At 34.9% G+C, this 23,094-nt stretch overlaps 1 protein-coding gene across 4 annotated transcripts in view; it reads left to right on the top strand.

The window, feature by feature from the left end:
- Nucleotides 1-21,894, top strand: part of INTS2 (integrator complex subunit 2) — a 44,431-nt gene extending 22,537 nt beyond the window's left edge. For 3 of the 4 annotated variants that reach the window (XM_032871877.1, XM_032871876.1, XM_032871878.1), the window contains exons 13-25: nt 684-818; nt 2,159-2,335; nt 3,104-3,212; nt 4,959-5,063; nt 7,306-7,470; nt 8,913-9,114; nt 12,499-12,624; nt 15,667-15,865; nt 17,887-18,138; nt 18,514-18,621; nt 18,752-18,857; nt 20,282-20,458; nt 20,563-21,894. In XM_032871877.1, coding sequence (XP_032727768.1) covers nt 684-818; nt 2,159-2,335; nt 3,104-3,212; nt 4,959-5,063; nt 7,306-7,470; nt 8,913-9,114; nt 12,499-12,624; nt 15,667-15,865; nt 17,887-18,138; nt 18,514-18,621; nt 18,752-18,857; nt 20,282-20,458; nt 20,563-20,732 — 2,031 coding nt within the window. In that variant the 3' untranslated portion in view covers nt 20,733-21,894. Of the gene's footprint in view, nt 1-683; nt 819-2,158; nt 2,336-3,103; nt 3,213-4,958; nt 5,064-7,305; nt 7,471-8,912; nt 9,115-12,498; nt 12,625-15,666; nt 15,866-17,886; nt 18,139-18,513; nt 18,622-18,751; nt 18,858-20,281; nt 20,459-20,562 lie in introns of those variants that run through there. The other variant, XM_032871879.1, reaches the window with a different exon arrangement.
- Nucleotides 21,895-23,094: the final 1,200 nt, after the last annotated feature.

The following is a 23,094-nucleotide window of genomic DNA, read 5'->3' as shown; positions in this document are numbered from 1 at the left end:
CTTTCTTCCCTCAATACACATACACTCCCACAAAACAGACATAAATAGTGCATAGGAGACTCAGAAGTTATTTTTTATGGTTTTATTTGAACTCACTGGACTTTGGGGAGGGTCTTTGAAAACAATGAGAATAACAATAAAAATCCCTGTTTATATTTATATGATCATTTATATCACATATAGAGAATTTATGTCACATACAAAGAATTGATACTTTATAATTCACATATGTTTTTCAAACATATTTTTCAGTTTTTCCCCCTCACGAAAACTTTTTGAGGCAGGTGAGACTGTATTGTACCATTTTATAGATGGGTATGAGGACTGTATTGTCCCATTTTATAGATGTGAAAATAGGCTGGGAAGATAAAGTGACTTATCTGAAGTCACTGAGCCCAGATTTTAGAATTCCAAATTTTGAGTGTTTTTACCTTACTACATTACTGTCAACATACCTATGTTTAAAAACAAATTTAAAAAATTAGAGTGTTTTATAAATCCCTAAATGTATGCTGCCTTATCATCTAGCAATAATTAAATCTTGCAATAATTAGTTTTTCTCATTCATTCCTAAGGGCCACATTTGTATTAAGTATTGACACTCTACCTGCTAATCCTCTCTCTTACAGAATAATTTTATATTTGCTTCTGTCATATGTATTAATACTATTTTTCCCTTTTAGGTTGTCACAGCTCATGCTGTTCGGGTCCCTGTCACCAGCAACCTGAGTGCCAACATTACTGGATTTTTGCCTATTCATTGTATTTACCAGCTTCTCAGGAGTCGTTCCTTTACCAAGCACAAAGTGTCAATAAAAGTATGATCTTAAATTTATATATCAAGCTACAACCCAAGTTTATTTATTTATTTTTTTCTAGCTCTTTTTCAGTTAATAGATTTCTTCTGTGGGTTTTGTGTTTATGAAATATGTCTAATTACTAATCATTTATATGTAGTAACTAGAACTATAATTTCAGATTTTTTAAACAATATAACTCTTAAGTTATTGACAAAATGTGCAGTATTACTAATCCATTTAAAATTTCAATAATATCATGTGTCTATTTCTTTAAAACTTGGTAAAAAATTGCCATTTTCTTTTTTTTTTTAATGATTTTATTTATTTATTTGACACAGAGAGAGAAATAGTGAGAGAGGGCATAAGCAGTGGGAGTAGGAGAGGGAGAAGCAGACTTCCTGCTGAACAGGAGCCCGATGTGGGGCTTGATCCAGGACTCTTGGATCATGATCCGAGCCAAAGGCAGACGCTTAATGACTGAGCCACCCAGGCACCCAAAATTGCCATTTTCTATACTTTGGTTTTGTTCACCAAACTGAGAAAGTTCATTATCAGCCATGACCAGCATTTGTACTTTTGTCACAAGGACAGCTAACACCTAATATACATATTTGGACATATTTTCCATTAATTATAGTTGGCTATATCAAATAGTTAAAAGGCCTTCTAAAGAGACAGATAAATCCCAAGAAGGCAAAGAAATCTGAGCCTTTTCTAGAGGCTCTTCTATTTATAAAGAACAATCAACAATATATGCATTGATATATCACCTTTAACTATCCTTGTTTTCATGATTTAGTTATTTTCTAGGTAGATTGTATCTTCTACTTCTTTATGTTTTTAGCCCATGAAATAGATTAAGAGTCTAAATGCACATCCAATGTATCCACATGTCCTCTGTACACGTGTAGTTAAGTGATGGTCTCCTGTAAGTGGTTGCCAAGGCCACTTTCTTAATCTACCTCAGGATTTGCTGTGAAGAACTATCCCTGTCCCTCAATTCCTCTGTGCTGTGGGGTCTTCTACAACACAGATGGTGCTCAAAATACAGATATAGTAGGGACTTAAAATATTTTTCTTACTACTTAAAAACTAATAAATTAAAAACCTCAAATGCAAATTCAAAACCCAAATTCCTCATTATAGATTTATCTTCCACTGGACAATAGTCTTGATTAGGATATAAAAGTAATTCATATTTTTAGATCAAAGACAGTTGTGAAACTGGGTAATATTTTGTAGCTGCTAGAAGTTAATAGTTTCACTGATTCATAAATCATGTAAATTGTATGTTCTTAATAAAGTTTGCTTTTTCTTATTGCCATAAGTGATTTACTGCCTATAACCTTCTTTTTTAGGACTGGATCTATAGACAGCTGTGTGAAACCTCTACTCCGCTTCATCCTCAATTACTTCCTCTGATTGACGTGTACATAAATTCCATACTTACTCCTGCATCTAAATCTAATCCAGAAGCCACAAATCAGCCAGTTACAGAACAGGAGATCCTCAGTATTTTCCAAGGAGTCATTGGGGTAACATAGTAGTTCTTGTACATTGATTAGCTGATTTTTCTTTTATTCTTCTGACTTGTTCCATATTTTTCCTTGGATTATTAGAGGACTTCTAGGTGGTTCTGACTTTGAAATGGGATTACATTTCTTCAGATCACTTATGAAATTACAAGTATGCTCTTAGTTCCAAGTAGTTTGTTGAAGAGGTACTTTCTGATAAAATCTTCGGAAGAGCTCCATTTTAAAGTCTAAAGAGTGCCCTGGAGAGTTGTGCACATACAAAGGAGTATGTGACATCTCAACATGGTCAACAGAGGTTTATTTAGCTTTCTGGGAATCTAAGATCTACTTAGATTCAAATGGGAAATTTGAAGAAAATCTTTTATCTCCATCTTTTAAGAGAGAAAAAGTAGTTGTATTTTTCACAAATGTATTCAAATGCACACTATGTTTTTTTAGGAGTTGTTTTCTTCCTGGTAATTCCAGGTAATATTTGAGACTCCTGTAAACCTTTTTCAGAAGCAGCCTGATGGATTTGCTGTTAAGGAACAGCTGAAGTCCTTTTTATAATCGTAAAGACTGTTAGGCATGTTGCCTTTGCTCTCCCATGCCACCTCAAATTGAAACTTCAAGTTGTCTCTTTGAGTTTAATGCAAACATAGCAATGTTTCTCCTGTTTTAGCTGAGCTTGGGAACAGTAACTGAATAGTCTATTTAAAATGCTTTTACCATCAAGAAAGCACTCATGAAATTTAACAGTATCTTAAGTGTTTATAATCTTACTTTCAGGCTGATAGCATCCGCCTTAATCAACGATTTAGCATCACAGCACAGCTCTTGGTGCTTTACTATGTACTGTCTTATGAGGAAGCTCTGCTAGCAAACACAAAGACTTTAGGTAAGTTGTACGTATACATAGGGGAGTGTTTCTAGTGCTAGTTCATTTTATTTGTTTACATTTTGTTACTTTCCAAGCTGTCATGTGAGAAAATAAGGTCAAATATTCTAACAGGCTCCAGTACCATTCTGTAGTCTTTGTAGCATGGGCACTGTGTACTCTGATGAGTAAATACATGTATAGATGGGTACATAACTACCCTTTTAGTCTCAGCCCTCTTTTTAGCAGCCTAAATTAATAACTGAATTGTCTGTATTTTAATAATTTTAGGGACCTTAACTAAGTGCTGATAAATTAAGAGATAAACCTAAAGGAAATATAATGGAAAATTTATTTTTTTTGCTTGATTTCAGTCTTTGCCCTGCCTTCCTTCCATTAGGTGAAGAATAGCAATCTAATCAAAAACAGAAAAAAATAACAGAAGAGTTTCATTTTGCCATTAAAATTATCATTGAACTGGGCTTTCAAACTTAACTACTTTCTATAGTATCAGAAGATCAGATTTAACCTAGAAGATGCCAGTATAAAGCAGTGTGTTTTTCTATATTTGAAAAAAAAAATTCACTTGTCTTTTAGGGTAATTAGTTAAAAAACAATGTAGGAGCCACTGGGCGGCTCAGTCAGTTAAGCATCTGCCTTTGGCTCAAGTCATGTTCTTAGGGTCCTGGGACCAAGCCCCACCTTGGGCTCCCTGCTCAGCCTTGTGCTGGGGAGTCTGCTTCTCCCTCTCCCTGTGCCCACTGTTCCTCCTCCTTGTGTGTGTGCTTTCTCCCTCTCTGACAAATAAATAAATAAAATTAAAAAAATATATATGATGGAGATGAGACAGAGAAAGATAGTGTTGATTGGCAGCTACCTTTACTCTGTGGGATATAAGAATCCACTGAAGGTTTTTGAACATGAGGTTTTTTATTTTTAAGTCATCTCTACACCCAATATGGGTCTCAAACTCACAACCCTGAGAGCAAGAGTTGCATGCTCCACAAACTGAGCCAGCCAGGCACCCCTAAGATGGACTTGATTTTTTTAAAAAAGGAATTGTTGGGGCACCTGGGTGGTTCAGTGGGTTAAAGCCTCTGCCTTCGGCTCAGGTCATAATCCCAGGGTCCTGGGATCGAGCCCTGCATTGGGCTCTCTGCTCAGCGGGGAGCCTGCTTCCTCCTCTCTCTCTGCCTCCCTCACTGCCTACTTGTGATCTCTGTCTGTCAAATAAATAAATAAAATCTTCAAAAAAAAAAAAAAAGAATTGTTTTCTGATTGAAGATAGAAGTTGTGAGAGAAAGGAGTTAAATTCATATTGCCCAGCTTCCTTTAAAAAGAGTCACTGTGATAATATATAATTAAATTAAGATTGTTGGAGTCACGAAGCTTTAAGCCATATGGTCAAGACTGAATTTAGTTTGCCTAATTAGATTTGGGAGAGTCTTGAGTTACTTATCAGGGGTTTTGTTTCATTTTGTTTTGTTTGATTTTGTGTTTTAGTGTAGGGCACTCCTGCAGATGGCTTCTCTCACTTAGGACTTTTCTCCTCAGTGGTTTCAATTTGGAGGCATTTTCCAGATCTTGCCCTTAGATATGTTCTTGCTCTTCCTGTGTATCCATTATTTCTTCATTTTTAGTGAAGCATATTCGCAGATTAAGTGAGTTAGAAGTAACCTAATGTTGTTTTTGTTCCATTTAGGTTGAAGGTTAAGATTTCTATTATTTATTACACTGTTCTTATCTTACACTTTGTATCTTTGACAGCCGCCATGCAAAGAAAGCCCAAATCATATTCATCATCTTTAATGGATCAGATTCCCATCAAATTCCTTATTCGACAGGCTCAAGGGTTGCAGCAGGAGTTGGGAGGTATTTGTTTTGCTTGCTTTTTACTGCTAATGTTTATTGTTAAAAAATACCTTTCTGTTGGGGCACCTGGGTGGCTCAGTGGGTTAAAGCCTCTGCCTTCAGCTCAGATCATGATCCCAGGGTCCTGGGATCGAGCCCCGCATCGGGCTCTCTGCTCAGCAGGGAGCCTGCTTCCCTTCCTCTCTCTCTGCCTGCCTCTCTGCTTACTTGTGATCTCTGTCAAATAAATAAATAAAATCTTAAAATAAAACAAAAAACCCCCCCCCAAAAAACCCTTACTGTTTACAGTGTTATGAAGTGTAATATGTGCTTGTTGGTAAAAACAAAAAACAAAAAAAAGACAATTCAGGAGTGAAATTCCTCTTTACCTTCCTCACTCTCTTACTACTTTCATTCCTCCTTCCCCAAAACCAAGTTTTATTTTGGTATGTAATTTTAGACATTTTTTCTATAAGTTGAATGATATGAAATTGCAGGTATTCAACCTTTTTGACCTGCAAAAATACAGTTTCATATAGTTGAAGCTAATAGATAAACACATGAATAAAAATTGTTTTTTTAAACTATGAATGGCATTATACCCTATCTCTTCTTAGACTTTTTTTTTTCTCTTGGACTCTTGGAAATCTTTTATGCCAGTACATGTAGATCTACCTTATTGCTTTTATTTCCTCCAAAATATTCCACATCTTGGAATTACTGTTATGTCTATAACTGTCAGATAGATATATAGTAATATTTTTTGAAAAAAATTTTTTTAATTTAACACCTCTTTTTTATAATGTTTGAATATGGGTTTCTTGTTTGTTTCTATGAAATTGGAGTTTTCTTTTTCTTTGTTTGTTATGGTTGATTTCAAGCAGGAACAAAGATGACCTTATTTGGTCACCTTTAACCAGATATGTGCATTTATTTACTTACATCTAACTTAATGTTATATTTGGCAGCATTTGGTGACTAACATTTTATTGAAGAGATTATGAAGTGTAGATTAATTTTCACTTTGTAAGCAGTCATTTTGTGACTGTTTTGAGATAGTCTTAACTATACGTGTAGTTGTGCATTTAGATATTTAAATGTTTAATACTACTTTTGATTGTTGCAGCATTTTTTCAAACAGAAATATTAATTTTAATCAGTTTCTATGACAAAAGAAGTGGATACTTTCCCTACTGGGACTAAGTGGTATGATTTTATCTAAGTTGCATAATAAGGAGATAATTGGATGAAAAATACTTTTATTACAACTAATACTTTTACTACTACTCTTACAACTCTGGTGAGGATGATAATAATAATATAGTAACAACAATATTTATTAGGTATATATGTACCAAACACTTGGCATAGTGTATACTAGATATATCTATTCATATATACTTCATATATCTAAATAGACATTTTTTATAGAATCATTTATCATTAAAAATAATAGTCATGAATAGCCAAACTGTGCTATAAGCAAAAGGTTAGAAAGAATGCTTTGATTTAGTAAAAGGAAGTTTCTCATTTCTTTTGATCTTCCTTCACTTTCTTGAAGGAAGACAAACGCACTGTCTTGTAGGTATCATCCATACTGCTTTGGTTGGCTGACATACTTAGCTGTGTGACCCTAGGAACGTTAATAAATGTCTTTCAGTCTGTTTCCTTACAGTACAATGGAGAAAATATTGCTTACCTTGAAGGGACATTAGGGAGAAATGAAAAAATGTACATAAACTGCCTGAGATCTTTTAGGCATTCCAGGTGGGCAACTTTGATTTTACCCATCTGCAACAGTGATTCTGAATTGGGTTGGAAAAGAGCATCTGTTCTTCTGTGGAAGGCTACCAGAAGTTTTGAATAAGGCCTTTCTCAGACCATATATGATCTCCCCCAAATGGAGATTCGTTTTTCCTTTTTTTCTTTCCTCCCCAGTCAACTCCTGAACTACTGCGATGTCAAATGTTTCCTGATGGGAGACTTTTATGTTGGGATAGGGTGGAAGGAAGAAACTTTGAGAACTTTTGATAAAACTCGTAGCTTCCACCTTTTTGTGTATCAAATCACTTGGGGATCTTTATTTAAGCAGATTCTCTGACTGAATTATGCAACAGAAATTCTCAAACGGCAGTGCATGCACAAGATGTGCACATTTCTTTGGTTTGCCAAAAATGAAAGGGACATAAGAGAGGGGAGTGAGGAGAGAAGTTTTGAGTATTTGAGAATGAAGAATCCAGTTGACTTCTTGTAAATTTTTAAGGACTACATTCTGCTTTACTACGTCTCCTTGCAACTAATTACCCACATTTATGCATTGTGGATGATTGGATCTGTGAAGAAGAAATCACGGGGACTGATGCCCTGTTAAGGCGAATGTTACTGACTAATAATGCCAAAAACCACTCTCCGAAACAACTTCAAGAAGGTACAGTAAATTGGATACTCCTTTTACCCCTCTACTAGGACAAAGAGATGTTAGGCTCCTTGAAATCTTAAAATCATGCAGAATTTTCCTGGCTGTGAAACAATGTTTGGTCAATATATTTTAAGTAATTTTCGAGTTGGGGGAGGAGCAGAGGGAGAGGGACAAGCAGACTATGCACTAAGCACGGAGCCCTACTCGGGGCTTGATCTCAAGACCCTGAGATCATGACCTGAGCGGAAATCAAGAGTTGGACATTTTACCTGACTTATCCACCCAGGCACCTCAGGCATTTTAACCTTTTCTTTCTGACGTGCTTGTATCTTTTTTCTCATAGTTTCTATGGTAACATCGCTAAACAGGTCATGTGGTTTTAGGAAGGTCCTAAACTGCTCAGGAATAAATGCTAAGGAATAGAGCAGTGCACTTGTCGTTAGTGGATAATGTTCAAGCACTGTCGAATAGAAATATTATACGAGCAACACATATAATTTTAAACTTTCTATAGTCACACTAAAAAAGTAAAACACAGGCAAAGGTAGTTTTTTAATAATTATTTCATTTAACCCAATATATCAATATATTATCATTTCATCATATAATCAATACAAAAATAGTAATGAGATATTTTACTGTTTTTCCATAGAAAGTCTTTGCAATCTGGTTTATATTTTATACTCACAGTACATGTCAGTTTGCACTAGCTACATTTCTTAAGTGTTCAGTAGCCAGATGTGGTTAGTGACTATTCTACTGAAAAGTACAGTTCTAGGGGCACCTGGGTGGCTCAGTGGGTTAAAGCTTCTGCCTTCGGCTCGGGTCATGATCCCAGGGTCCTGGGATCAAGCCCCGCATTGGACTCTCTGCTCAGTGGGGAACCTGCTTCCTCCTCTCTCTCTGCCTGCTTCTTTGTCTACTTGTGATCTCTGTCTGTCAAATAAATAAATAAAATCTTAAAAAAAAAAAAAAAAAAAAGTACAGTTCTAGAAATTTTTGACTAACAGCAGTGTGCTGAATACTATACTTACATCCTGTAAAAGGGGCCATCCAGTTGGAAAATACCAAAAAATTTGAATCTTATTGAATGTTACTACTAAAAGCGATACTTGGGTATATTTTCATGTTTCAGTCAATTTTTAAAATTAGTCTGAATCACCAAGGAAATGACATTTGTCTTTGGGTCACTAATGTGTTTATTAAAATGGGATTTTTATAACTTTTATCTTTATGATTATTTTTATCTTTATGATATATGTATACGTAACATGAATTTTTCTTAGCTCCTTATTTTAAGTGTAGCCAAAACTTGTGGCCAGGATTCAAAGTTTTACTCTTTTTCAGCAACAGTGTTTCCTTGATTTGTATAGTGTGTAGGAAAGTATTACCAAATATTATTTGGTAAGCTGTATAGAATTTAGATCATGACTGCTAAGTTTTCCTTTTAGCATTTTCAGCTGTCCCAGTAAGTCACACACAAGTGATGCAGATTCTAGAACACTTGACTCTACTCTCTGCCAGTGAACTTATACCTTATGCAGAAGTATTAACATCCAATATGAACCAGCTGTTGAATTCAGGAGTTCCACGACGAATTCTTCAAACCGTCAATAAACTGTGGATGGTTCTTAATACTGTAATGCCTAGAAGGTAAGTTCAGTGTATTGTTTCCTGTAATAAATAAGCATATAGCAGTGATTATATACAATAACCTAAACTTAAATGTTGAAAAAATTGTTGATTATCTGACAATATAAGTCCATTCTGAAGACCATTAATTAAAGAGCTGTTATAATTTTAAGGAAAAGAATAAACTTTATTTTAAGAAACAGAGAAAACTTAAAGTATTTCCAACTTGAGAAAGTTCTTTAAAAATGAGTTCTCACATATAGTCATTTGTGGCTAATTGTGATTTAGATCACCATGTGTCTTGCAATCCTTAGCATGGCTTCAAATTTTACTGCACATTAAAATCACCTGGAAAACTTTTCAAACTCCTGATCTGAGAGCTGTAACCCATGCTAACTAAGTCAGAATGTTTGTTGGTGGGAGTTAGCCATTAGTTTTTTTTTTTTTTTAAGGATTTCCCTAGTGATTCTAGCACACATGAAGTTTAGAGAACACTGGGTTGTTTTGCCTTTAAGAAGATGAGTCTCTCCTGTTCCATATGTTGCATCAAAAACACCTGTTCTAAGTAGGTGATGAGGATTAAGGAGTGCACTTGTGATGGGCACAGGGTATTGTTTGTAGGTGGTGATTCACTAAATTGTACACCTGAAGCCAATATTACACAGAATATTAACTGGAATTTAAATAAAACAACAACAAAACACCCCTTAAACAGAAAAACAAAACAAACAAAAAACATGTAGTCTGTGCTTAAAAAAAAAACAAAAAACAAAAAAAAACAGAATACTGGGCTGGACTTACCCGAGATTTTGATTCAATAGTTCTGGGAATATTTATGCTTTTTATTTTATTTTTCAATTTTTTTAAAAAGATTCTGTTTATTTGAGAGACAGAGAGCTGCACAAGCGGGGGAGGGAGAAGGGACAGAGGGAGAGGGAGAAGCAGATTCCCACTGAGCAGGGAGCCCAACGTGGGGCTTGATCCCAGGACCCTGGGATCATGACCTGAGCCGAAGGCAGATGCTTAACAGACTGAGCATATTTATGCTTTTTAAATTTAATTTTTTTTTTAAAGATTTTATTCATTTATTTGACAGAGAGAGATCACAAGCAGGCAGAGAGGCAGGCAGAGAGAGAGGAGGAAGCAGGCTCCCTGCTGAGCAGAGAGCCCGATGCGGGGCTCGATTCCAGGACCCTGAGATCATGACCTGAGCCGAAGGCAGTGGCTTAACCCACTGAGCCACCCAGGCGCCCTTTAAATTTAATTTTATTTACATCAAATAAATAAATGCATATAACTTAAGAACTTAAATAGTATATTCCTTTCCATTTTAAGATTGTTGCTCCCCAGAGACAGCTGTTTTCAGTTCGTTAGCCTTTTTATTCTGGCATTTATATCCCCCATCTATCTCAATAACATACTTAAAATTAGTATGATTTCCTGGCTTTCCCATTTAGAAATTATCTGTGACTTTCCACTATACAAGATGAAGAGTTAGTCCTCTTACTTCTTTCCTCCCCTGTGAGTCCCTTTTCCTTCAACACTCACTTTCTCCCTTCCTCCATTTTCCCTGACAGGGTAATACCAAAATTTTTGGTTAAAGCAGTATTCATTGTGCCTCTTATGACTACATCAGTGTGATTTTTATAGTTGACATATGCAGTATTCTTTGATTACAGTTTATTTCTTATACAGTTGCCTTTCTTCATACCTCACACACAAACCCTGAGTTAATACTTTCCTCTTTCATTTACTTGGGTTTTTTGTTTTGTTTTTGTGTTCTTTTTTTTTTTTTAATCAATAACTAATTTAACCCTAAACTCCATTATTGAGGGAAAGTTTATAATTGTTATATCAGATAATGTAACAGTAACATTTTTTTCTTGCAAACATTCCTTTTATAGCTTTCCATCGTCATGTTTTAATTTGCGACATACACAGTAACCATCCTGGGATTGGTTTTGCCTCTTTTTGTTGAATTCCATGTTTTTCTCTGTGTTGGTGTAGCTCCTCATTTCAGTGAGTGGAACTCACATTCAAGTTGCTTCCTGAGAAAGGGTGCTCAGGAAACTTATTTATCATTCTGCTGAATGAATTGAGCTCCCTTGTTTCTATTAATTAATCCAATGATATATCAATTCCCATTCCTTTATATGTGACCATTGTTTTTTCTCTTTAAAAATGTAGGTTTTTCCCCTTTCACTACTTTCTGGAAATTTATGATGATGTATTTTGGTGGTTTTTTTTTTGTTTGTTTGTTTGTTTTTTAAATTCATAGTGTTGGGTACTTGGTCTTTTTTTAGTCTAGGGACCAATGCCTTCATTTCTAAGGACATTTATATTTTTTTCCTTTAGTGATTTCTTTCCCTTTGTTTTTTATAATTTTTTGTAATTTTGGTTTTAAGCCTCTTATTTTAAAACCACTGATTTTGCAGTTTTTTCCTGTTCTTTTTAAAATTTGTCTTTTGAATATACTTTGAGTATTTTCTCATTGTTATCTTCTGATCTTTTGAATTAAAAAAATGTGTTATATTCTTAATCTCTAAGAACTCTTTCTTACCTGAATATTCTTAGTTTTCTATTTTATTTTATTTTAAGTGGGCTCCATGCCCATATGGAACCCAACGTGGAACTTGAACTCATGACCCTGAGACCAAGAGCCAGACACTTAACTGACTGAGCTACCCAAGTGTCCCTTGTCTGAATATTTTTAAAGGTCTCCTATTCTTGTTTCATATGTGCAATATCCTATCCTTTAAGAATATTAATTATAGGCTTTAAAAAGTTTTTCATCCCTACATTCTCTGTTTTTTGAAGTTTCTTTCTGTTCGCATATTTTAATCTTTTTCAAACTAGAGGCTTTCCTTAAATGTCTGATGACTCTTGGCTGTCTACTCATATTTAAGAGTGGGCAAGCTCTGTGTGCAAGATGGGGCTGATGGACTCCTGGGCTTCACTGTAAGAGATCAGGTACCCTTCTTATTGCCATATCCCTTAGTAATTCTGATGTGCAGTCAGGTTAGTTAGTAATCACTTTTAGAGTTTATGATGTCTAATCTCAAAGTGGCATCTCACATTGAGATTTTATGATGATGCAGAATCATGGCTTATGTATGGGGCCAGATACAGTTTCAAAGTGCTAAGGTTTTAATTCATACTTTTATTTTTTATGCCATGATTATTCCATTACAGCTGAGAATTTTTGAAACTACTTTGTGTTTACTGTTTATCTTCATTTGTTTTAGAGACATCCAAATAAGTTAGATTACCATAGTTCTTAATTTTTCTAAGTTAATTCCCACCTGTTTAATTTTTACTGAATATATCCTTCTAAGTTAGACTGGATGGCTGCAGGTTTCATCTATAATATAGCTGTTTTTGCATATGTGTTTATTTTCTCATCAGGCTGTGGGTAATGACAGTTAATGCACTTCAGCCTTCAATAAAGTTTGTACGACAACAAAAATATACTCAGAATGACCTGATGATAGATCCTCTCATTGTCCTAAGATGTGATCAGAGGGTACACAGGTATGTGTCGTTTGAGTTTCATTTTTATTCTGGAGTTATACTTCAGAGCGTCTAAAAGAAATTGAAGAAATTCAGCTTAAACGTCTGTCTTAGTGTTCTTGCGGGTCACTAGCAGTGTGCGCTATGAGGTTTTTTGTGTTTTTTTTTAAATTTATTTATTTTTTAAAAGATTTTATTTATTTATTTTCCAGGCAGAGATCACAAGCAGGCAGAGAGGCAGGCAGAGAGAGAGAGGAGAAAGCAGGCTTCCTAAGGAGCAAGAGCCCGATGCGGGGCTTGATCCCAGGATCATGGGGTCATGACCTGAGCCGAAGGCAGAGGCTTTAGCCCACTGAGCCACTCAGGCGCCCTCTTTTTTTTTTTTTTTTTTAAGATTTTATTTATTCACTTGATAGAGATCACAAGTAGGCAGAGAAGCAGGCAGAGAGAGAGGAGGAAGCAGGCTCCCCACTGAGCAGAGAGCCTGATGCAGGGCTCGATCCCAGGACCTGGGATCATGACCCGAGCCAAAGGCAGAGGCTTTTTAACCCACTGAGCCACCCAGGTGCCCCTATGAGGTTCTTTTTATTTTTGTTTTGTCTATATTCAAGAACTATTCAGTTTAATATTTAACATGTGATTAGTAAAATCTAGCCTTGTTGCTAGCATTTTTGAAAAAGGCTTCTAAAATTTGCTTATTATGAACCATTATATGGTTTAATGCATTATATGCATTAAAACTGAAATAAGGGGCGCCTGGGTGGCTCAGTAGGTTAAGCCTCTACCTTCAGCTCAGGTCATGATCCTAGGGTCCTGGGATCGAGCCCCGCATAGGGCTCTCTGCTCAGCAGGGAGCCTGCTCCCCTTCCCCTCTCTCTGTCTGCCTCTCTGCCTACTTGTGATCTCTGTCTGTCAAATAAATAAATAAAATCTTTACAAAAAACCAAAACAAAACTGAAATAAGACAAATACATGAAAAGTTAAATTATATGGTCATATGCAGATAAATCGTTCAGTAATTGGACGCTATTAAAAATTCAGGAAAGATGTAGAGGAAGTGGGACCTGAGTAGTACTTTAAAGGACAGAAATGGGTTTTAGATGAACAGACACTATAACGATGAGGGTAAGGGGTTAAGGAAGGTATTGTCGGGGGGAAAAGGAACAGTGTGAGCAAAAGTATAGAAGCACAAATGAAAAAGGCTTGGAATGGAGAGGAAATTTGTTGAGAGGAGCACACTTTAGAATTGGAATGTCAAGTTAGGGGTCAGACTATGGAGGGCCTTGAATGTTAGGCTAAAGAGGTCATTTTAGGTGGTAACTTAAGAAGAGAAGCTTTGCATTAGATGGCTTAGAGGAGAAAGAAATTGGAGTTAAAGAAGACTTAACTAGGATACACACTCTGAATGTTTTCATCTGTCTTCAACCCAAGGGATGACATTCATGAAGTGACAAAATTTGTAAAATCAGCTATGTGTGGTTTGGTGAGATCAAGGTCTCATAGGAAATAGGAGTCAGGAGAATGAACAGTTTAAATGACATTAAGTATCTAATAAAATAAAAATAGCAGTAAATAACACTTCGAGAAAAGAAAAACTTTTAAAACAATTTTTCAGTGTTAAAAATCCATTTACGTAAGTAACCTTTCACCTGAATTGCCTCTAGTTATTCAGGAAGTTGTTAAATTTTACTATCATAATGTATATGTTTTCATAGCCTGGATTTTCTTTTACCTTGTAACCTTTTCCCCACATTAATAGATATTCTGATATTAACTGGCTGCACAGTATTCCATACAGATATGCAATGCTTAACCTAGTCCCTGTTGTTGGGCATTTGTTTATTTCTATTTTTTGTTATTATCAATAGTACTGTGGTGACTATTCTGTGTACTAGTTCCTTAGAGCAGATTCTTTTTTTAAAAACTAAAAAAAAAATTTTTTTTAAATTTATTTATTGAAGTAATCTCTATGCCCAACACGGGGATTGAACTCAGGACCCCAAGATCAAGAGTTGCATGCTCTTCCAACTGAGCCAACCAGGTGCCCCAGAGCAGATTCTTAAAAATGGAATTATGGGGCATGCTCATTAAGACTTATGATTCATATTTCTCATATTCATATTTTGATTCATATTCATATTTTTATTCTGCCACACAGAAAGGCTGAAGCAGTTTACACTCCCAAAACAGTGTTTGATATTGTACCTCACTACTTTGTATAATACTTTCCAATTTGATAGGTGAAAACTTGTTTCTCATTTTATTTATTTATTTATTTTTAAAAAGATTTTATTTATTTATTTGAGAGAGGGATCACAAGTAGGTAGAGAGGCAGATAGAGAGAGAGAGAGAGGAGGAAGCAGGCTCCCCGCTGAGCAGAGAGCCCGATGCGGGGCTCGATCCCAGGACCCTGAGACCATGACCTAAGCCGAAGGTAGAGGCTTAACCCACTGAGCCACCCAGGCGCCCCTTATATTTGTTCTTATCTCACTTAATCTGTAACAATTTTTTGAGGTATGAATAACTGCTCCTTTTATAGAAGAGGAAACCAAGGCTTCGTAAATAACTTATCCCAGGTCAAGTGGATGAAGTACTTTTGGAATAGCAAGTTGTCTTGCTCCAAAGAAGAAACGGGAGTAGAAAGAATAAATATTCTGTTCTAGTCTCCTTATTCTTATCAATAATAGAATATTTCTCTTTCGGACAGCTGCTTTGTAGGTTCCTATTTAAGAGATTTACTCTTAGTGCCATTTTTTGCAAAAAAGGAATCTTTTCTCTAGGCTATACATTATATTTGGTCTTAGCTGATAAGACGAAATAGATAATATTTAATATATATCCAATATTCAGTATAATCTTGAGGATAAGACAAACATATTAAACTTTTCTAGAGGATAAGACAAACATATTAAACTTTTATTTTTAGAAAAAATATTTCAGTGGAAAAGTGTTACTGCTCTTCTTAGGTTTTCCGGGTACTGCTTTTCAGGACTGATTGATCATATTCCGACTAATTTATAAATTTATATTCTTTCTTATGTATTTTTCTTCTTTCTGTGGTAGATGCCCCCCACTGATGGATATTACTCTACACATGTTGAATGGATATCTTCTTGCATCCAAAGCCTACCTTAGTGCTCATCTGAAGGAGACTGCAGAACAAGATAGGCCTTCCCAGAATAATACAATAGGTTTAGTTGGGCAAACTGATGGCCCAGAAGTTACCAGAGAAGAATTGAAAAATGCTTTACTGGCTGCTCAGGTAATGAAATTTAGTCAGGGAAAGCATGGGTTTCCCTGTTAATATAATTAGTTAAATAGATGGCAGATGATTGCCCTTTATGTACAATAGTGACATATTGCACATTTCTTTCATTATAGAATGTATTATAATGCTGTTTCCTTTGCTTCGGAAGATCAGATGGACTTTATTACTAAAATTAGGAATAATCTTCATGATATTAGTTTAGTAGCCGTTTAAATGAGATTTATACTTTAACAAAAGAAGGTTTTCAAAACCAAATGGTAGAGAAAAACAGAACAAGAAGTATATATATAATAAAATGTCAGGTACTGGTAAATAGTTTGACAACATGAAGAGCTCAGTTTTTTTTTTTTTTTTTTTTAAGAGCTCAGTTTTATATTTAGGAAAGTTTTATAACAATGTAGAATTTTAGTGAAGCCTTTAGTAACTTTTGAATAAGGCAGGAGATGTGAGATGATTAAATGATAAGCAATTTGATGTCTTCAAAGTAGAAATGTTTTCTTAGTTTGAAATATAGCTTCTAAAATATTTTCATTGGCAATAAGGGGAATTAGAGTGATAGTATACGTCCACAATCCCTTATCTATGATACAGAGATCAAAAATGTTATGAAAACTGAAGCAGTTTTTTGGTAATTCAGTTGGCAGAAAGACCTGATGTGATCTCATTGTGACAAAACTTGACCTGAATTGATATGAAGCTATTTATAACCTTATCCCACTTATTGTGAATGTTGTTTTGCTGCAGAAATGTGAATATGTTTGACTGCACTGTGTGCTCTCCTAGTCTCTGCTGGAGATGTTATATAATATCACACGAAAAAAAGAATTCTGAGTTCTAAAATAAATCTGGCCCTCAGAATTTCATATAAGGGATTGAAGATCATAATAGCTACCATTTATTTAATGGTTGCTATATGCTGAGTAGTATTCTAAGTTCTTTATGTATATTAACTTATTTAACCTTTATAGCCAACCTATGAGGTAGGGAGTATTATCCATTTTTACAAATTAGGACACTGAGACTTAGGGAGGTTAAGTCACTTGCTCAAGGCTGCACATTGATAAGTGGCAGAGCTAGTATTCAAGCCTGGGTAGTCTGGCATCAGAGTCTACAAACAAAAACAACCCCAAACCAAAAACCCTTTAACTGAAGAATGATAATTACAAAATAAAGCTAATCTTACTTTATAATCAAGTTCATCAGTTAGATGAAGTAATTGTTTTCTTTGATTCCATGCAGTGGCTGTCTTCCAGAGATACATGTCATATATTCATTTTTTGGTTACCTTTTCCTACTAGATAATAGTCATTATAGTTCTCCTTTAAATGGAGGGGCATCAAGTGGGTCACCCCTCAGGAAATTACTGTTCTATGAAATGACACTCAAGCTTGTAGACTGAGCAACAATGAGTTGTACAGGTAGAATAGATGGTAAGGCAGAATTTTTCTTTGCAAAACCAGGGCTATAAAGAGCCCATCTTCAAATTAAAAAGGGAAAAAAAGCTTTAGGAAGTGACATTTAGGCATTAATTATTAATCATCATCTTCAGAAGAATTAATTAATTGGTGAGAAAAAAGTGCCAGGTGAGAAAAAGAGGGGAATACAGAATAGGATCTTGGAGATGTAGGAATTTAAGAGGAAAGAACAGAGGTTCTGGTAGAAGTTATCTTTTGTTTAGGTCTTCTTTTTGATATCACTGAATCAGAATACTCTTCTAGTAGGTGATTTTAAACTGCAGTCCATTGATTTGCCTTAGTGATATGTGATGACCCTGAAATTATGCATATATTTGTTTACTTGTTAATTTTTATACGGAGAGGGTGTGTAGTTTTCTTCAGAGCCTTAAAAGCATTCATGACCTTAAACATGGTGAGAATGACTGCCCTATAGATTGCTCATACATGCTTTTAAAAGTATGTTCTTTTTTTTTTAAAGAAACAATTGTTTTACCACTTTGGTTCACATGAAAACAAAATTCTCAAAAACTTCTTAAATTCTGTTTTATTTGCTTGCAGGATAGTGCAGCTGTCCAGATTCTCTTGGAGATTTGCTTACCTACTGAAGAAGAGAAAGCAAAGGGTGTCAATCCAGACAGCTTACTAAGAAATGTTCAAAGTGTTATTACTACCAGTGCTTCAAATAAGGGAATCGAGGAAGGAGAAGACAATTTGCTCTGTAACCTTCGAGAAGTTCAGTGCCTTATCTGTTGTCTTTTACACCAGATGTACATTGCTGATCCCAACATTGCTAAACTTGTTCACTTTCAGGTGTGTTTCAAAGAATGTTGCTTATATGGTTGACATTGATTTTTTGGTGGAGGTAGTGCTTTGATTACTAAATTAATGGGGATCAGTTAGAAATTGGAGATCACACAGATGATCATGGTCCTTTGCAATATGGCCCAAAATTCAGAGGTTTTATATTTCATTTCACTCTAATAAGTTCAAATAATTTATCTCTAGTCTGGTGCACCAGAAAGGTGAAATGCCAGGATACATGTAGAGTACTGTAGCTTTCTGAGCAACTTTTACAGAAAGGAAGAAAAAAAATCTCCCTGTGTATTTTTATCTGCATTTGACTTATAGTTGTTGGTTTTTTTTTTTTTTTCCCTAACTCTTCCCCCCCCTTTCTTGTTGAGATAGGGTTATCCATGTGAACTTTTACCTCTGACCGTCGCAGGTATTCCATCTATGCACATCTGTCTGGATTTCATACCTGAACTTATTGCACAGCCAGAACTTGAAAAACAGGTAACAAGCATTTTGGAGGCTTAGGAAAAATTTTAATCTCCCTCCAGTCTTGCTGGCTATCAAACATTTAAAAGGTTTTAATACTTAAGAATTCTTCAGAAACGTGTAACATTTTGATTTTGCATTGCAGATATTTGCTATCCAGTTGCTTTCTCATTTGTGTATCCAGTATGCATTGCCAAAGTCACTCAGTGTGGCTCGCTTAGCTGTGAATGTCATGGGAACTTTGCTAACAGGTGTGTAGCCAACCAACATCAATAACAAAAACTTCTAACATAAAGTAGTACGTATTTTTACTGAATTTAGTAGTATGATGTTTCTTTGTTACTAATAGTTTAATTTATGCCATCTTTTCTATTCTTTGAAGTTTTTTTTATTATAAATGTGATTTATAGCATAGAGGAGATGAATAGGTAGGCAAATTGTATCTTTCACTTTGTGAATAATTACATATAGATTTAGGTAAATATAATAAGCTTTCCAGGGTGGACTGGGTGGCTCAATTGATTGAGCATCCAACTCTTAATGTTGGCTCAGGTCAAGATCTTACGGATTGAGCCTTGCACTGGGCTCTGTGCTCAGTGCAGAGTCTGCTCTGGATTCTCTCCCCCTCTACCCCTTTCCCTGTTCACAAATGTGCATGTTCTCTCTAAATAAATAAATAAATAAAACCTTAAGGGAAAAAAACGTTTTCCATATTTTACAAATGAAAATCAGATCTGCTTTCTGAATGTCATTAGGTCAGTAGAAGACAAATTATAATTTATTACAAAGGCTTAGAGTTCCAGAAAAATATAATCATGATGTCTAAATAAGAGATAAATATATTAGTTGTTTCCTTAAGTTCTAAAACATACCCTAATGTTTTAATCACCATGTGTTTTGTAGAGCAAAATGGTATGAAAATAAACTACTTTAAAAGAAATGAACTATAATTTCAGTCTTTTAAAGTTACGACTTAGTTAATTTCATATTCTTTCTTACTGCTCCCATAATACTCTGTTCATTTTTCTTTTCATTATATTCACCCCATGTTATTATTTTTAGTGGTTAAGAGCTTTAACTGCCTGAGTTCAGTCACAGCTCCACTACTAACTGGCTGTGTAGCTTTGAACAAGATTCTTCTTCTTCTTCTTTTTTTTTTTTTTTTAAGATTTTATTTCTTCATTTTCATTTGAGCGAGACAGAGACAGAATGAGTGGGAGCAGGGAGAGGGAAGAGGAGAGGGAGAAGCAGACTCCCCACTGAGCGTGGACGGCCCCCCTGCCCACAATACAAGGTTCGATTCCAGGACCCAGGGATCATGACCTGAGCTGAAGGCAGATGCTTAACCAACTGAGCCATCCCAGGCACCCCTTTGAACAAGTTTCTTAATCTAAGGTTTAAGAGTTTTTCTCCTCTATAAATATTTTCCTCATTTATAGAACTGTGAGAATTAAATAATGCATGTAATGCACTTATCACAGTGCTTGAAAATAAGAATTTGTATGTTGGATGATGGCTGACTATTAGATTGTAAGCTCCCTAAAGGCAGGGATCAGATATATCTTAGAAAATTTAATAATCTCAGCACAGAGTATGGTGCTTAGTATATTCAATAGGCCATGTATGTTGAATTTATATCTGTAAAGTAAAAAATTGTTTAACTTCTTTCCAACAGTTTTAACACAGGCTAAGCGGTATGCTTTTTTCATGCCAACTCTGCCAAGTTTGGTTTCCTTTTGTCGAGCATTTCCTCCACTGTATGAGGATATTATGTCTTTGCTGATCCAAATAGGGCAAGTTTGTGCCTCTGATGTTGCCACTCAGACAAGAGACATTGATCCAATTATTACACGTAAGTAGTAACTTATTTTCTAAGTTGTTTTAATATCGCAAACATAAAGGCCAAATTCCTTTCCAGATTCCTTGCCTTAATTTTTTTTTTCCTTATGTTTTTAGGTCTTCAACAAATAAAGGAGAAACCAAGTGGATGGTCTGGTATCTGTAAAGATTTATCTTATAAAAATGGATCTGGGGACACTGGAAGTATGGATCCTGATGTACAGCTTTGTCATTGTATTGAAAGTACAATAATTGAAATAATAAACATGAGTGTTAGTGGAATTTAACAAAAAAAACTAAAACAAAAAAATGAAGCTGTTTGCTGCGTACACTCAATATGAATCTGCATCTTACAACAACTCTAAACTGAATGGGAATAGTACCATCTTGGAATCATTAAAAGATTCAGTTCAACATGGGTATAGTTTAGAACTCTCTTTAAGAATTATGCTTGCTTATATTTGATTGGCAGTTCTTTGAATCTACTTTGCTGGTATGTTTATACTGTAGCAGCGGAACTTTTTTTTTCTTCTGTTGGGAGCACATTTAAGAAACTCATTACTAGAGAGTGAATTTGGCCTTATATTTACTTTTGCAATGAAGAAACAGTGCCATGCCTTTAATTTCTTTTAAAGACGAGTCTGTGGGCAGCTCTAGTGTTTAATGTTAGCTAATAACAAGGTGACAATGATGCAATGATGAGAGGGAGAAAAAGGGAAGGGAGAATATGGGAAAAATTAGGAGTTTAAATACCCAGTAGAAACTGCTAAAACTTGCAAGACAAGTAGTAGTAATGCCAGATGGAATTTTGCTTCTCAAGAAATAGTATTGAGAAGGCTTTAAAAAAGGCAAATAGCTTTTTGTAAATGATTTCCATGGAATTACAGATGAGAATTTTAAGATTTTACACATTTGCTTCAATTTTTACTAAAATGGAGATATGTTTAAAGAGATACTTGAATAATTTGGAATTTTAAGTTACTAATTTAGAAGTGTTTACAGAAACATCTTTGTGCAGAGAAGAACCTGAAAGGAGATCTCATTTAGGTTTTTTTTAAGATTTCTTTTTATAATGTTTTACTGACTTACCTAATGGTCAGGGGGGAAATACATTGGGATCTAATTAAAGTTTAGAGCAGTGAAACACACCAGATTAAAGAGCTCTTGGTGTGCCATCAGGATTATAATTCACATCATAGTTTTGGAAGGTCTCTGAGTAAGAAAATACATACAGTGTTTGGACTTCAGGAAAAGTTAAAAATAGTGTAAAGTACCATGTTGCTGAAGGATTTTGCAGTCCTCCGTTAGTAACTTCCATTGATTAGGTAGATGCATTCAGGTAAACCATAGTCCATTTTTTTTTCTTTAATTAAGAATCCAACATAGAAGTTACTTCTCTTTGTTTTCTAAGATATACCTGAATAATACACTCCTCCCAACCCCTTCTTTTCTCTGTTCACTTGTAAAAGAAATTAGGTAGGCTAATAAGACTAAAAGACCTAGAAAAGAGAAATTAGGTAGGCTAATAAGACTAAAAGACTATAAGAATAAAAGACTTGTTCACTTGTAAAAGAAATTAGGTAGGCTAATAAGGAAGTGTGATTTTTAAGAAAAGAAATTTGACTTCGGTCTTCTCACTAGCATATAGGCATATGTCATTTTCCTCCTTGGTAAAATGGGATTACTACTGGCCCTACCTCATAAGGGTATTATATAAGAACTAATTTGTAGCTATTTCAAATCATGAAGTACACAGTATCCTAGATGATAGGATATTTATAACTTTTATCTGATGCTTAATATTCAATGAAGTAATTTTGATGCAAAAATAAAGGCATCCACTTAAAAAAATACCATAAGAATTTTCATATTTTTAAACAAGGCAGTTTTATAAGTCTTTTAAGATTAAATACAACTGCTCCTGTTTTGTTTTGTTTAGTTTTTAAACAGAGGCTTTGGAATATTTTGTGTGAGTAGGTAACCTCTAGGAAATCAGAAAAGGGTTGAAATATGTTTTCTAACTAATTGCCGTGCACATTCCTGGATCACTTTTCAAAGACTGGTCAAAACCTGCTGTGTTAAAATAACATGCTCTTTTTCATCAGATTTGTTAATGATGTAAATAAAATTTGTAAATATATTAGTAAATGTTAATATTCATGTATTTTAAGTTAAGGTTATAAGATTTGTCACAATGTGATTTCTTTTTATTCAAGTGAAAACAGATGTGTGCAGCTATTTTGAATATTGGTTTATAAACATTCATATTCTTTATCAAATGTACTTGTAGTTTTTTGTGTTTCATTTCACTGCTGCTAACTTGAAAAGGACATTTCAAGGGACTGGTATCCAGAACTGTCTGGCTCCAGTCTCAGCGTGTCCCTTTCTGTTATGCCACATGTATCAAATGGCGATACACGGTAGAGTCAGTTGAGAGTCTTAGGAATTTAGGAGAGGAAAATCAAAATAGTTACCCTGGAGCAGTTACTTGAAAGATTAGGTATTTTAAAAATTTGTAATGCAGAATAACAATTTGAATGCATTTTTGAGGACTTTTATAAATTATCCTTCCACTGTCTTAATAAGTTGCATTTTTAGTACTTTCCCTTCATCTTTGCTTATGTACACATACTGTCACATAATGAAATT

This window comes from Lontra canadensis, unplaced genomic scaffold, assembly GCF_010015895.1.
Source record: "Lontra canadensis isolate GAN:19392208 unplaced genomic scaffold, GSC_riverotter_1.0 scaffold43, whole genome shotgun sequence".
Taxonomy (NCBI): Eukaryota; Metazoa; Chordata; class Mammalia; order Carnivora; family Mustelidae; genus Lontra; species Lontra canadensis.
This window is presented reverse-complemented; position numbering and strand designations above follow the sequence as displayed.